The sequence below is a fragment of the Dicentrarchus labrax genome, unplaced genomic scaffold, assembly GCF_905237075.1.
Source record: "Dicentrarchus labrax unplaced genomic scaffold, dlabrax2021, whole genome shotgun sequence".
NCBI classification, from domain to species: Eukaryota; Metazoa; Chordata; class Actinopteri; family Moronidae; genus Dicentrarchus; species Dicentrarchus labrax.
This window is the reverse complement of record NW_026136716.1, coordinates 5,728,399-5,742,683: the sequence shown is the minus strand read 5'-3', so window position 1 is coordinate 5,742,683 and position 14,285 is coordinate 5,728,399. Positions and strand designations below refer to the sequence as shown.

Genomic DNA, 14,285 nt, shown 5'->3' with positions numbered 1-14,285 from the left:
CAGTTGGACAAAGACTAGTTTATCCAATCGCAAATCGTCTCCTTAACATAGCAGATAAATCCTTTCAAATCATCTGTCTAGCTCATGTTGTGTCATTTTTACTCTTGGAATTTCCGAGAAGTTTCAGCTCAGAAGAACATGGCAGCATGTTGAAATGCCGGAAGACCATGCCTCGGGTTTTAACAACTGCTTTGCAGAACCGCACACGTTGCTCATGCAACCAAAATCCCCAACCTCTACATTCTTCTGAGTATTGTCAGAGCTATAGTCATCCCAAAGAGGTTACATAATACATCTTCATCTCCCCACTATTTGTCATTTGGCAGAGGCTTGTCACAGCAAACATGTTTGTGTGGCCCGATCTTGTGTTTGATCCCTGACATCTGTTTCATGTGTACAGTGCTCAGGGCACTGAATATGTCCAGATCCAGAAATAGAATCTAATTTTGGATGAATGAATTGTTTGTTCTAAGAACAAACAGTTTGTTGCAAGGAAATGGGAGAGAACGCAAAACCAAAATGCATCATACTTTAGAGCTGGAGAGCAGTGGGCAGTTGTTGGACTCTCTATCTGCACATTGTGAAATATATGTTTTAAATTGCCTGAAATCAATCCTGCTTCACCCTAGAGTGCACAGCAGTTCAACAAATTCCAAAAGTACTACAATGCTTCTTTAAAGACTTTAGAGTGCTTCAGGAAAAAGTCTATCTCAGCAATCGCTTTATAATATTTTCAAGTAGATACAGGAATTGGTTTCTTTGAGAAGAAAGAGTTGAGAGTTCAGTCTCAGCAGGCAGCTCAGCCGTGTCATTCTGGTTGTACTCCTCCATCCTCTGAACCCCTGGCCTTTAGCTGTCAACAACAGATGTGACAATTACCATATGGTGCTTAAAGAAAAGTCGACCCCATCACAGTGTTCAGTGTATTGAATAACAAGTTTAAGATTTGCAGTATTTTCCAAACAAAATCAAATTTGGCGTGTTTGCATAGGCAACATGGTGAGTTCCTGACCAAAAAGAAATACTATCTTTGGCTTCTATTGGCGCTGTGTGCACAAGCTGGTTATCCAAACCTTTTCACACAGCCTCATTCATTATCCTCCAACGACAGTCTCCTCCAATTGGTCAACAGGGCTTTGATTAATTGCAATTTTTTACACAAGTTTTTTCCACGTTTACCTCTTTTTAGGAATTTGCTAGTCGTGTCTGGCTTCTCTTGCGACTCAAGAAAGCTGCTCCGTCTGCCACTAAACAGACAGACTTTAAGTCACTGTGTGTATGCTGGCATTTGTTGTATTCATCAGAATTTTAAGAACAACTAATAACATTTTGCTTGGAGCACACTGTTGGCCAGAGATGGAAGATTTCTGTCTTACATTTTAGGACCTAAGGTTGTCTAAAAGTTGGTGAAGATGGTTAGTGGAAGTAAAGCTGACTCAATCAGAACATACCAGCTTGGCTTCCTATCATTATTGTAAGTCTAATGTGTAACTACATATCTTGGAAATTAATGGTAGCACAAAGGGGACAACCAGGGACTTGTAATTATGCCGCGTAGTGTAACATTCAGTGGAGAGGACGGGTCATGAAGTCAGGTTGGATGACGTTTGTTGATTGACCACTTATGTGTGTTTAACCTGTGTCATTGTATTGGTCATGCCGTCTTTGTATTTATACATAAAAATCCTGCCTTGTGCAGCTTTAAATTATTTCAGCAAATATCTGCACCCCTCAGCTTGGCTGGCAAAGCTTGTAACATTTAGAAACTGTGACCTCAGCCATTGTGAAGCCATGACATATTTTATTTAGTGGGCAGGAGACAGGAATAGTCTTGCCCTTGTCATTTGCTCGCGCGGCTGGAATCAGTTAGAACTGCATGAAAGCACGTAGTGACAGAATACACTTTTTACAGACTGATATGTATATGGGAGTAATTTGCTGTCTTATTCCATGTCATGCACTATCGCCTTACACCAAACATGAGGTCCTGTTGTTCTTGCACAGTGTTTGTCAGGAAGTACTTATGTCACCACTTGAGTTGCCTGAATGCAGTGTCACCAGTCCCATTGTTTGCATAAACAGGGCACATTTTTCTCAGAACAATAGAGACACTGACAGCTAGCAAAAACCTCCCTGTAAAGTCTCTATAAAATTTGCTCCCATTATATGAAAATAGATGACGCACAATGTTAAGACTTTTGAAAGATGGATTTAATCACCAGCTATAGCCTGAGAAATGTATGAGTTAAGCAAGACTTATCTGATAATGAAAGTTAAGACTGAGGCTTTGTGACCTGAACAATGCGGCACTGATAAAGAGCAATGTGTGCTGGCTTAAGGTGTGATTACATGGCTGCATAAAAATCCATTACTTTGTTTGTGAAACCATTAGCTTAGAGCCACTTTTACACCCACAGGTAAGATATTTAACTACCCAACCCTCGCCTCAAATAGGCAAGATGTACTCTATACCAGCAACAGAAAGTTACTAAGTACATGCATGCAAGTACTGTACTTTGAGGCACTTTCCACCACATGTCAGCAGAGAATCTGTACTTTTTACTCAGCAGCTGTTCTTTGACCACTCTTTTTTAATTTGTGCAAAAAATGTGATCTTATAAAATACGAAGCACTGTCATAGATTGGGTGAGTTAGACCTGACTGTAGCTTCATATTAGCATACAGACATGAGAGTGGTATTGATCAGGTCATCCAACTTTCTGCAAGAAAACATTTGAGCTTATTTATTTATTAGAAGCCGCATTTTCAATGACAATGGAAAAAGCGGTAATTATTTTGAATGTGTCAGAACAATCAGCAAGGAGCAACACAACATAACGTTCACAAGTCTCTTTGTTCAAAGCACAGAATAAATAACTTTTATATAACTCAGTTGCACGCTCCTTGGCAGTATTCCCTACTGGGTCCCCCTGTCTGACACTATTAGTGTTTGAATGCAAGGCTATTAACTTGTAATGGATTCTTTTTAACATTGTGATATTTCAGTTTGCTTAATAACTGATACATACTGACATAATGCAATCTCACTGTAAAGACATAATCTTATAAATGGAGCCTGTGCAAGGCACCATGTTGAGAGAGAAAATATTAATGAACTTAATCAGCTACTGTTTGCACCAAAACAACACCCCTCGCATGTTAACAGTGTTAGCATTCCTCAGTAAAGACTAAGAGGGTGCTGCTACCAGCCAGCGAGCTGCTAGTAGCGCTTAATGATTACAATCAGGAATGATACTGCTAAAAACATTTCAGTGAAACTGTCAAACTGTCAGGCTATCTTTTAGGTGTGGGCTGTGAAGAGACATTTCACATGTCAAAGATATGTTACACGTCTTGTCTTGTTCTCCAGCACTGGTCTCAATTACAAATCCTCATCCAAGAATTTCTTATTAACTTTGCAAGTTTATTCTTTTTTTCTCCCTCCTTGGCCGAATAAATGACTTATGTTGACAAGAGCCAGGAGGAAATACTGTAACCCGAACTCCTCGTCTCTCTTCACCTACTGCCCTGCCTCCGGAGCAGTGACAGACCAGGCAGATATTTCACACATTACATACGTCAAGTAAAACCTTTCCCTCTCCGATGCCACATCCTTCAGTTAAACAGTTACTTCAGGAGACTCGCTCAAACACTCAGAGAGCGCACACACACACACACACACACACACACACACACACACACACACACACACACGTACACACACACACACACACACACACACACACACACACACACACACACACACACACACACACACACACACACACACACACACACACACACACACCACACAGTTACACTTAGGAGCAAGCACACCCCCTTCTTGTGAACCTCTGCAATGCAAAGCTCCATATAAGGGCATGTTGATGATGTAATGGTCCATAGGCAGGGAGCACATCCCTTATTGTTTGGTCTGACTGCAGGAATGCCCACATTACAGCTACTAAGAGAGTGAGACACTCACAGAGAGGAAGAGTTGAGGGTCGGGTGTTGTACGGCAAGATAATGAGCTTATGGCAGTGAAGCTGGGAAAGTCTTTGGCACAGGTAGGCAACATTGAACATTACTACAAGAATGTGATTTTGTGAGGGGAAAACTTTCCAAACTTTTAAAAGAGTTTTTGATTTCTTGATTGGCTTGGAGACGTACAGATGTTCAGGGTAGCATCATTTCAGGCTGGACTTCTTGTGTACTTTGCAATGCTGTAAAGTTTCATGGTGTGTATTTTTAATAGTACTTCTATTTGGCTTTAGAGTTAATTTGTTTTGTGTAGTTACTTCAGAAACGTCTGAGGATCACACTTTTAAAACAACTCGTCTAAGATGTTAATAAAACAGTCAACAAAGTTAAAGTCCTAAAGTAACTATTTGTATTAAACAGAATGAAAGAAAGCTTTAAATTCTTTAAAAAAATGTATTTGATTATATGTAAACTGTAGTGGGAACTTCATTAATAGATTGTATGATGATCGGTTTAACTTCATATTTAATGAAACATATCGATAAAGAAATGCTGAAATACATTTTAATTCATTATTCAAGAAACTGAAGGAGCAGCTATTCTAACATGCTGAGGAGTCAGACTCAGTGATCTGCCATCGCACACTTCACTAAAATATTAACCATTAGACCGCAATGAGGCTCAGTCTTTGTCGGAAAGTGATGTTAAGGATGTCACATTTATGGCCCTGCAAATTTACAACGCTTGGATTTGTCAAGATAACATAATTATAGAAATACTGACGACTTAGTTTCGCATGCACATGATACCAAAAGTTAATAACACAAGGATAATAGCATCTAGTGTGTACAGCAGAGTGAAAAGAAAGTGTAGAGCTACAGTATAGCAGACATTAATTACATATTCTGTGTACATACTATATGATAAATATATACTGTATGACAATCCCATTATCTTTATGACAGAACCAAAGAGGCATTTAGTATTTGAAGGTATCAAGTACTTTTAATGGCTTGTGATCAGATGAATTCTTGTCTTCCTCGATTGAATGTGGTTGTGGAATCCAAGATGACTTTATTTCAAAGTGACACAAGAAAATAATGCTGTGATTACTGCTAACATGAACGTTTATTACATTAATGACACTGATATTAATGAAAGTCCAGCAGGATAGTCACATCTAGGTCACTTTTGGTATCACAGCACTCCATTAAGCATATTACCACCACGAGAAAGTTGATAAATATCAGAGCTTCATATTTTACACTTGTTGATTGCACTCTGGGGGCATATCACTTAGCCTGTGTGGACTTAAAATGCAGTCAAGGCCCTCCATCAATCAGCGTCCTCCCTTCAAACTCTGTCCCACACGAGTCTCTTTTAAAGCGGAGGTGGCCGTGTGTGTATGCGCAGGATATATCAGTCTGTACATACATGACCTAATCACTTGTGGTTAGGAAATGGCACAGCAGCTCTGACATATGGAACGTGTAACACAGCTTTAAGCAGAGGGTGAGCCACAGTTTCCAGCTTTGGGAGCCATGTAAAGAGAGGGAACCCCTCTGTAAAGCTGTTATGGTGTTTGTAGTTGTGACTACTTTGAAGGCTTGGCTGACCGCTCCCAACTGGATGCTTCATTTTCTTTTTTTGATGGCATTTATGTTAACTTACTAAAATATATTTGCAACAAAGCCAGAAACAGTACTGTAAAGTCAAGATACCCCACTTTAGCACCCCAACCAACCAAATGACTCCTATTTTTCCATGACACATTAAAGACCAGCAGTGGTCAGGCATCTGTTTTTAGGGGAAACCAGTTTGAAATTGGTTCCTATTGCAAAGGTTGTGCAGGCTGCAGAGTGGGTGGTAAGGTGTCTTGTAACATTGATAGCCATGAAACTGTTATGTCACCAGCTTTATGTGCAGCACTTTACAATTTATTCCTCCAAAATAATGTTCTTTCAAGCTGTACGGATGTCTGCATAAAAGGGCTGCTGTCTAACAACGCTGAGATAAAACACGATGGGGATGGAAATGTGGACAAATGCTATGTAGATCAGTAATATTTATGTGTTCGCTGAACGCACATGGCAACTGTTTCTACTGACTTATATTAGATGGTGAAAGCTGGTCAGTTGAGCTACTACTACTTAAAGTGTGGTTGGTCTCCAGCAGTACTTAAGGGTCAGCTGCAGGATAATACTGTTCACCAGAGGTCACTCCATCTATTGTCCCTCCAACTACATGCAGACTTCCAAGTCAGAATGTCTAAATTATATCTAATGGTCTCAGATGTGGCACTGTTGGCCAAATATACTTATCTATGTGTGTGTCCTTGATGAGGAATACTCAGGAACAACTGATCTACATTGGGAATAGAGCAATATACTCCCATAATGGGCTAGAAGTGATTTCACTCGTGTGAGGCAAGCTGGGTATTTTGGGCATAGGAGCCATGCAGTTTGCTCTCAAAGGATTTGCCTTTATTAGCGCAAAGTGCCTTTGCATGCAGTATACAGGATTAATAAGGACTTAGTATTTTAAAACGGAGTGATAGGCAGAGTTTCCAGTCCTTCTGGGAAACTAAGTGCATTTCTCTTTCTATTTCGGCTGATGACATCACTAGAAAAACAGTGGGGACTGAGATAAGAGATTGAATAAACAGTGATTACAGGCGACATGCTACTTCCAAGAGAGACGTCGGCTTGTTTTAGGAGACTTTCTCTTAGCAACTTAGTGTTTCTATATACACAATCCATTTGAAGAAAATCACATTTTTCAACACATGTATGTTTCTAGATAAGGAGTGCATAATTATTTGCACAACACTCTTATCCAGAGTCCTTGAAAAAAAGTGCGAAAGATGATTAACATATTTTATCAACACTTCAAGCAGCCAGAATGTAACAAGGGCAAACTTTAAAGTCAACAAAGCTAGACAGAAAAACAGCCTGAAATACTCAGACCTTAAAGGGCTCTACAAAAAATACAAAATGTGACACAATGTTAGTCGATGATCCTTTAGATTTATTACCAGTTATTTTACTTACATTAAAAGTAGTAATACAACAAGGAAGAAACACTTAACACAAAGTAAAAGTTCTGCATTCAAACTTTTTGTGTAGTAAAATAATATGTTTATATTCATATGTATCATCAAATATATTTAAAATCCTTAAAGTACCAAAAATAATTTATCCAGAATAATACATATTAAATTATTAGATTATAATTATTAATGCATTTAATGTCGCAGCTAGCAGGGGCTAACATTAAAATCTTTGATCCGCTTGGTAGCCGTACTTATAATAATAGATCATACTTTATTAGTTGATTGTATTTTGTATTTATAGTCTAAATCTGCAATGTAACTACAAAATAAAGCGGATAAAATTATAAAATGTGGTAGAGTAGAACTTTAAAGTGACATGAAATGAAAAAGTTATTAAAAGGTAATATTGAGTAAAAGTACTTTCTATCATTTCACAATGTTAACAACTAGTAACCTGCATCATTTTGTCCCCAAAATACTCTGACTATAGCCCGGTTGAATGACACATCCTTTATTTTATATTCAGTTTTAACACGATATAGTTCACATAAAAACCTTTTACAGCATAATTCATAATGAATAATAATAGTGTATTTGCTTCTTGAAACGTGGCCACAAACCATCATCTCCAAATCCACCCAAACCACATTATAATGAATTCGTATGCATATCCTTATAATATTTTATTGAGTGTTGTTTGGTCTGGATCTAATTACAACACACCGATCCAATCACATGTGTCCCCCTACCCGCTCCCACCCTGTAGCAGCTACTGAAGAAAGAAATGACATACACTTTACTGCTGAGAAGTGACCCGCCCTACCACACTTACATCATGGCCCACAACCCAAGTGTAGATGTGGAATTAGTGATCCCTGAGAGTGTGTGTTTGTGTGTGTGGGGGGATTTCTGTATAAACTCTGTGGGACTGTAATTGCCCTTGGAAGCACGGGGAATTCCTTTAAATGTATAAGAAAAAAAACAGGGAGGGTAGGTGGTGGTGGTTTTGGTAAGGGGGAGGAGGGTTGGTAGTCGAGGAACCCCTTAATTAAAAGATTGTTCCATGCCAGTGGGCCATCTGTGTGGAAATGCCTGGCAGCTGCACACACAGCAGTCATAACATATCTTCCCTTGGGGCTGTAGGCACTTTGGCCTGGTGATATATGCATGTGCCAGACACACTGACCCCAGCTTCGCTCTGTACTTAAAACACTGCAACTGCGTCCAATTGCACATGTGCAATGCACCGTTAGATAATTTGAGTATTTTGTGTCCCACCTGGGTTTTGCATGTAGAAATGAGAGATAGAAGTATTTGTGGAAATATAATTATCACATAATCTCCCCTTAGTAATTGATTTAGTTTGTAGTGTTTCATTTCATCTTTAAAGAGCTGTAGACTATCCACAGATGCTCCTCAAAGTATTGCTTATTGTTTTACTGATTTGATTGTGTCTTTGCCTTCATGTGCAGTAAATTTGTATTTATTAAGCATCTAATGATGATACTCTACACTTGAATACATAGTTTGTTAGTTTATGTATGTTACGATGCAAGATGCACTGAAACAACTGCAGCAGATTACCATTAAACAGCAGCAACATCCTGGTCAGAAACATTTTTTACAATATTCATTTTCAGAGGTCAACATCAACATTTGGCTACATCTCACTTCTTTCCCATTAATTCCCACAGGACTTAATAGGCCATATGGTACACCTTCAAATACTATGGAAACTTTTTGAAATTCACTGATTGTTAAACTCAAGGTCCAGTATTTACAGCAGTAACTCAGGTTTCCAGACCATAGGAGAATTAGTTGGCAACAGGGGAACAAAAAAAGTGTAACCACAGGTATTTCAGACTACCAACCTGAGAGAGTTAGGGTAATGTTTTTTATGATGTGTTAAATTTTCCATGACATTAAAACTTTAGTCTTCCTCAGAAATGCAGGGAAAATAACAGTGTTTATGATGTGTCAGTGTTTGGAGAAGTGGGCCCAATGGGTAATGACAGTGGGGGTGTAGAGTTTCTTTCGCACCTTTCATCTATAACATAAGCAAAATAAAAATAAAGGAGTGATATTTTAGGTTTATTTTTATTAAGGGATGTAAGCAGATTATACAATCAATGCAGCATTTTTCAATGTTTCTTATATAACATAGCCTCCCATTGCCCAGGAGGTAATTTACTGGAATTGAAAAATTAAAAAAGTAAAGTTGCAGAAATCCAGTGTACCTAATAGGAAATGCAACTGCAGGGGAAAAGTTATAAAAAAAACAACTGATATTCACATTATAATCTATTTTATGTACTTTCTATATGCAAGTTCTGAAATGGATTGCTCAAAGATCATGTTTGCCTTGTTTTTATCTTTTACAGGTTGAAGCTGTTAATTGATCAAGATAAGGCCTACCAAGAAAGAAAGGACGAAGAGAACAATAAAAAGGTCACAAGTCTAAAGGAGGAGCTGACAAAACTCAAGTCATTTGCGTTGATGGTTGTGGATGAACAGCAGCGTCTCACTGAGCAGCTGAAACAACAAACAACTAAGGTCCAAGAACTGAGTGCCAGTGCTTCACAAGCCCAGGAGGAGCTGAGCTCAGCTAATGCCCATCTGCAGGAAGAGGAGCAAAAGGTCTTTCGCTTGGAGGCTGAGCTGCGCGACCAAACTGGTCGATACCATCAGGAGCAAGACGCCATGACTGCCAAATTGACCAGTGAGGATGCCCAAAACAGGCAGCTGCGCCAGAAACTGTCATCTCTCAGCAGGCAGCTTGATGAACTGGAGGAGACCAACAAGACCCTGCGCAGAGCTGAGGAAGAACTGCAGGAGCTGAGGGACAAAATTAGCCGTGGTGAGTGTGGAAACTCTAGCCTCATGTCTGAGCTTGAAGAGTTGCGGAAAAGGGTACTTGAAATGGAGGGAAAGGATGAAGAGTTGATCAGAATGGAGGACCACTGCAGGGACCTCAACAAAAAACTGGAGAAAGAGGCCAATCAGAGCCGGAGCCTGAAAGCTGAAGTTGATAAGCTGAACCACAGAATTATGGACTTAGAGAAATTAGAGGATGCATTCAGCAAGAGCAAACAAGAATGTGGTTCCCTCAAAAGTAACCTGGAGAAGGAGAGGACGGTGTCAAAGGTTCTCACCAGTGAGCTGGAAGTCTTGAAAGTCAGAGTCAAAGAACTGGAGGCTGCTGAAAGCCAATTGGGGAAGACCGAGCAGACACTGAAGGAAGATCTCACCAAGTTAAAGACCCTGACAGTCATGCTGGTGGATGAGAGGAAGGCGATGGCAGAGAAGCTAAAGCAAATGGAGAATAAGGTGCAGAACAGCACTGGCAAACTTCAGGCTGAACAGGATAAAGTTACATCAGTCACAGAGAAGCTAATTGAGGAGAGCAAGAAAGCACTGAGGTCAAAGGCTGAGCTGGAGGAGAAAATGTGCAGCGCTACAAAGGAAAGGGATGACTTGAAGGCCAAGTTGAGGGATGAGGAGGAAAAGAGCAATGAATTGGAGTCCAAGATCAATATGATGAAGAAAAGGTTGCAGTCGCTAGAGAACATAGAAAGGGAACACCTGAGAAACAAAGCTAAAGAGGAGCACATCAAAACACCCATTGCTAACCGCTTCCAACAAGAAGACAACAAAGTCAAGGATTTGACACAGGAGGTTGAACGCCTCCGACGCAAATTAAAGGACATGAAGGTAGTAGAAGGTGACCCCTTAAAAACAGAGGAGTTTGAATCACTGGAGAAAAGATTCACCAATGAACAAGAGAAGGCTAAAGCCTTGATGGAAGAGCTGGAAATATCCAGAAAAGAGCTTTCCAAGTACCAACTAGCTGAAAAGAAAGAGTGCAACCAAGAGCATGTTCTTTATAAACGCTTGAAGGAGGAGGAGGCAAAGTCTAGTCATTTGACCAGAGAGGTAGCAGCTCTGAAAGAGAAGATCCATGAATACATGGGAACAGAAGAGTCCATTTGCCGCATGAAAACTGACCACTCTACGCTGCAAAGAAAACTGACCCAGCAGGAGGTCAGAAACAAAGAACTAGCCAGAGAAATGGAAACACTCACGAGAGAGCTTGAGAGATACAGACGCTTTAGCAAAAGTCTTCGCCCTGGCATGAATGGAAGGCGCTTTTCAGACCTTCATGTTTCTACCAAGGAAGTTCAGACAGAGCCCCTTGACCTCATGTCTCCCAACTTTAAGACAATGGCACCACTGGAACGCGCTGTGGTTAACGGGAAGCTGTACGACGAGAGCGAACCTGAAGATAATGCAAACTACAGCAACGAGCTTCAGCTCACCAAATGCAGTCCCTCGCTCATCAATAATGTAAATAATCTCAACAACAACATGAGAAGAGCGCGAGTCCCATTCCTTAAAAACAAAGACACACCCCATCAGGCGAATGGTAAAGTGCAACCTCGGCAGAATGGCAACCACGTTCAGCCTGGAGATGTTGTGTTAACCCACAGTCCTGGACAGCCTCTGCACATTAAAGTGACGCCTGACCACGGACATAACACAGCAATGCTAGAGATAACCAGCCCGACCACAGAAAACACCCAGTCATTCACCAGCACTGCTGTCATACCGACAAGTGGGGGTCCACCCAAACAGAGAATTACCATCATTCAGAACGCTTCCATATCCCCTACTGCAAAATCCATTTCCCCAACAACGAAATCTAAAGGTTCCCCAATATCTGACGAACCGTGTTCACCAGACAGGTCCCTTTCCCCTTTCACTATGGCTACATACTCGAGGGCAATGACTCCAGACTCTTGTGGCTCTGTAACACCAGACAGAGCCATGTCCCCTATACAAATTGTGTCAGTCACAACAGGCACCCCTGACCGCTCCCTCTCCACGGAGCCAGTAGAGGTTGTTGGAGGGCACGCCGTCTTTCGTGTGACCCCGGAAAGGCAAACCAACTGGCAGATCCAGAGGTCTAACAGCTCTGGGCCAAATGTCATCACCACAGAGGACAACAAAATCCACATTCACTTAGGGAGCCCCTTCATTCAGAGCATCAGCACTCCAACGCAAACAATAAGTCCATGCCACACACCTGGACTCCAGGAGCAAAGGACTCAGGTGCTTGCAAATTGCAGTACTCCTACTGTCAAGGGCCACAGCAAAATCACAAGTAGCATCATGATTAAGCCCACCTCCACCCCAATCCAAAGGCCATCACAAATTACAGTAAGTAATGCCTATGACTGACCTGATAACCCCCAAAAACCCTCCATCCCATCCTTCGTTTCTGAATCCTGCCCATGAGATCCAATTCAACCATAGACCCTTATACCCCAACTCTATATCCTGATACATTTACATGTCTGTTTTACTTGATTTATGACCTTAAACTGGGGTCTGAATGTTTTCTTTTTATTTTGGTTGGTTTGCGTGGTTCTGTGTGATTAAGTTCAAACAATTGTTTGCCTGCATGAGAAAACAGTACTATTTGAAAGCACTAGAAAATTTGATTTAATTTGACATAACACCAGGTTTTAACTTATGTGCACTTACTGTATTGTACTCAGTGGCCAATTTGCCATGTAGTCAGACTATTCACACTGATGTATCATACCAGTTTTTATACTTCATATTACACATACTGCATTATGATTAAGTTGTTTGGTTTTCTGAGAATTAAAGTGTGCAAAAAGAAGTGTTATGTTTTATAGTTTGTCATCCATGCTTGCCAATTTCATTTATTCACTAAATCCAGCATGTTTTGAATGTGTAAAATTAAAAGTAATCTGAGGAAAATGCGATTAGATTGAAATCAGTTGTTTGATTTGATTTTTGGTGCATGCAGTAACTTTTAACACAAGCATTTATGTTACACAGTCTGTAGTCAAAAGATTATAATTAACTTTCTCACATTTGAACATAAAGACTGTCCTTTGTTAGACCTAATTAAATAATACCCAAGTGGAAGAGTTGTCTGAAAAACCTTTGTGCTTATACTTGACCAGATTACAAGACAAAAAAAACCTCTGAGATTCGCACATGTTTGCTTGCTTTAGTTAAAATCATGGGCTGATGTCATAGTTTCTTCCTACATCCAGAGCACAGCAGTCACCGAGAATGAAAACCAGCATGATGTGAACTCTTAAATGATACAACGGAAACTCTGCCTTAAACCTTTAAACCTCAGAGTGGTGCTCCATACAGCTGTTGTTGGAGGTGAATCTATTTTAAAAAGTGCAATTTGTAAAATTATAGTTGCTCTTCTCCAGTAATTACTGAAACATGGATACAATTCAGTGGACCATGAAAACATTAAAGACATCTAAAAACTTTAAGTTATCTTCTTACTTGAATGCACCACAGTGTAAAGGGTGTTCACAAGATTTCAAACTCTCATATAAAGTGATCAATTCAGACAAACTAAATTAGCAGCAGATCAAGACAGTGGTTATTAAGGCTATACTTTCAGTTTATCCTGACAATCATTCACCCAACTGAAGTGTCCTAAAATCCAATTTTTCAGTGTTGGAAATCTGTTAGTGCTGGCGCCCCATGTACTAAGGCTGACTCCTTGCTGCAGTGACCACAGGTTTGAATCAGGCCTGTGACCCTTTGCTGCGTAGCCCCTCTCTCTTTGCCCCTTTTTCTGTCGCTCTTCAGCTGTTCTATTAATTAAAAGGCTAAAACCCCCCAAAATCTATTAAAACAAAAAACTGCCCTTGGTTGCCCATTTCTGAGAGTGCGGCCACCCAATATTACACCCCAGGAAACACACTGTAAACATTAAAACCTGATACAATGTCTGGGTAACGTATTTGCTGATAGCTTAACCTCAGTGGTCTCAGTTATCTTGCTATTCATTGGGTAGTAACCCGAAACGTCTGTTTTATTTTGCTTTCTCCCATGAATCATGTCTTTTGAAATGAGTCATCAGCACAACTTACGAACGCTTCTCCGTGTATACGCATTCTTCTACATGTGGTTTTACGTGCCCACAGTGGAAACGTTACCGCATACGTGCGATTCGTTTAAATTAAATCTTCACCGAAGGTCAGAACGAGATGATGAGCGGATGGAGACTGAAAGTCAGGAATGGAAGGGATGTGGGAGAGGAAGAGAGAGGATACAGTGGGGAGGATGTGGGATGATTCTATCTGGTGCGGTACATTCATTAATGTCATGTTTCACTATACAGCTAATGCTTAAAAAAAAAAAAAAAAAAAAAAATTGCAGTACTTTCTGTAATATCTGAATCAAAGTA

General features: G+C 40.2%; 1 protein-coding gene across 2 annotated transcripts in view; it reads left to right on the top strand.

Annotated features, from left to right (window-relative positions):
• The window catches only part of filip1l (filamin A interacting protein 1-like), a 73,303-nt gene that overhangs the window by 54,747 nt on the left and 4,271 nt on the right, over nucleotides 1–14,285 (top strand). Inside the window, exons 1-2 of one of the 2 annotated variants that reach the window (XM_051427410.1) lie at nucleotides 3,902–4,067; nucleotides 9,415–12,250. In XM_051427410.1, coding sequence (XP_051283370.1) covers nucleotides 9,530–12,250 — 2,721 coding nt within the window. In that variant the 5' untranslated portion in view covers nucleotides 3,902–4,067; nucleotides 9,415–9,529. Of the gene's footprint in view, nucleotides 1–3,901; nucleotides 4,068–9,414; nucleotides 12,251–14,285 lie in introns of those variants that run through there. The other variant, XM_051427409.1, reaches the window with a different exon arrangement.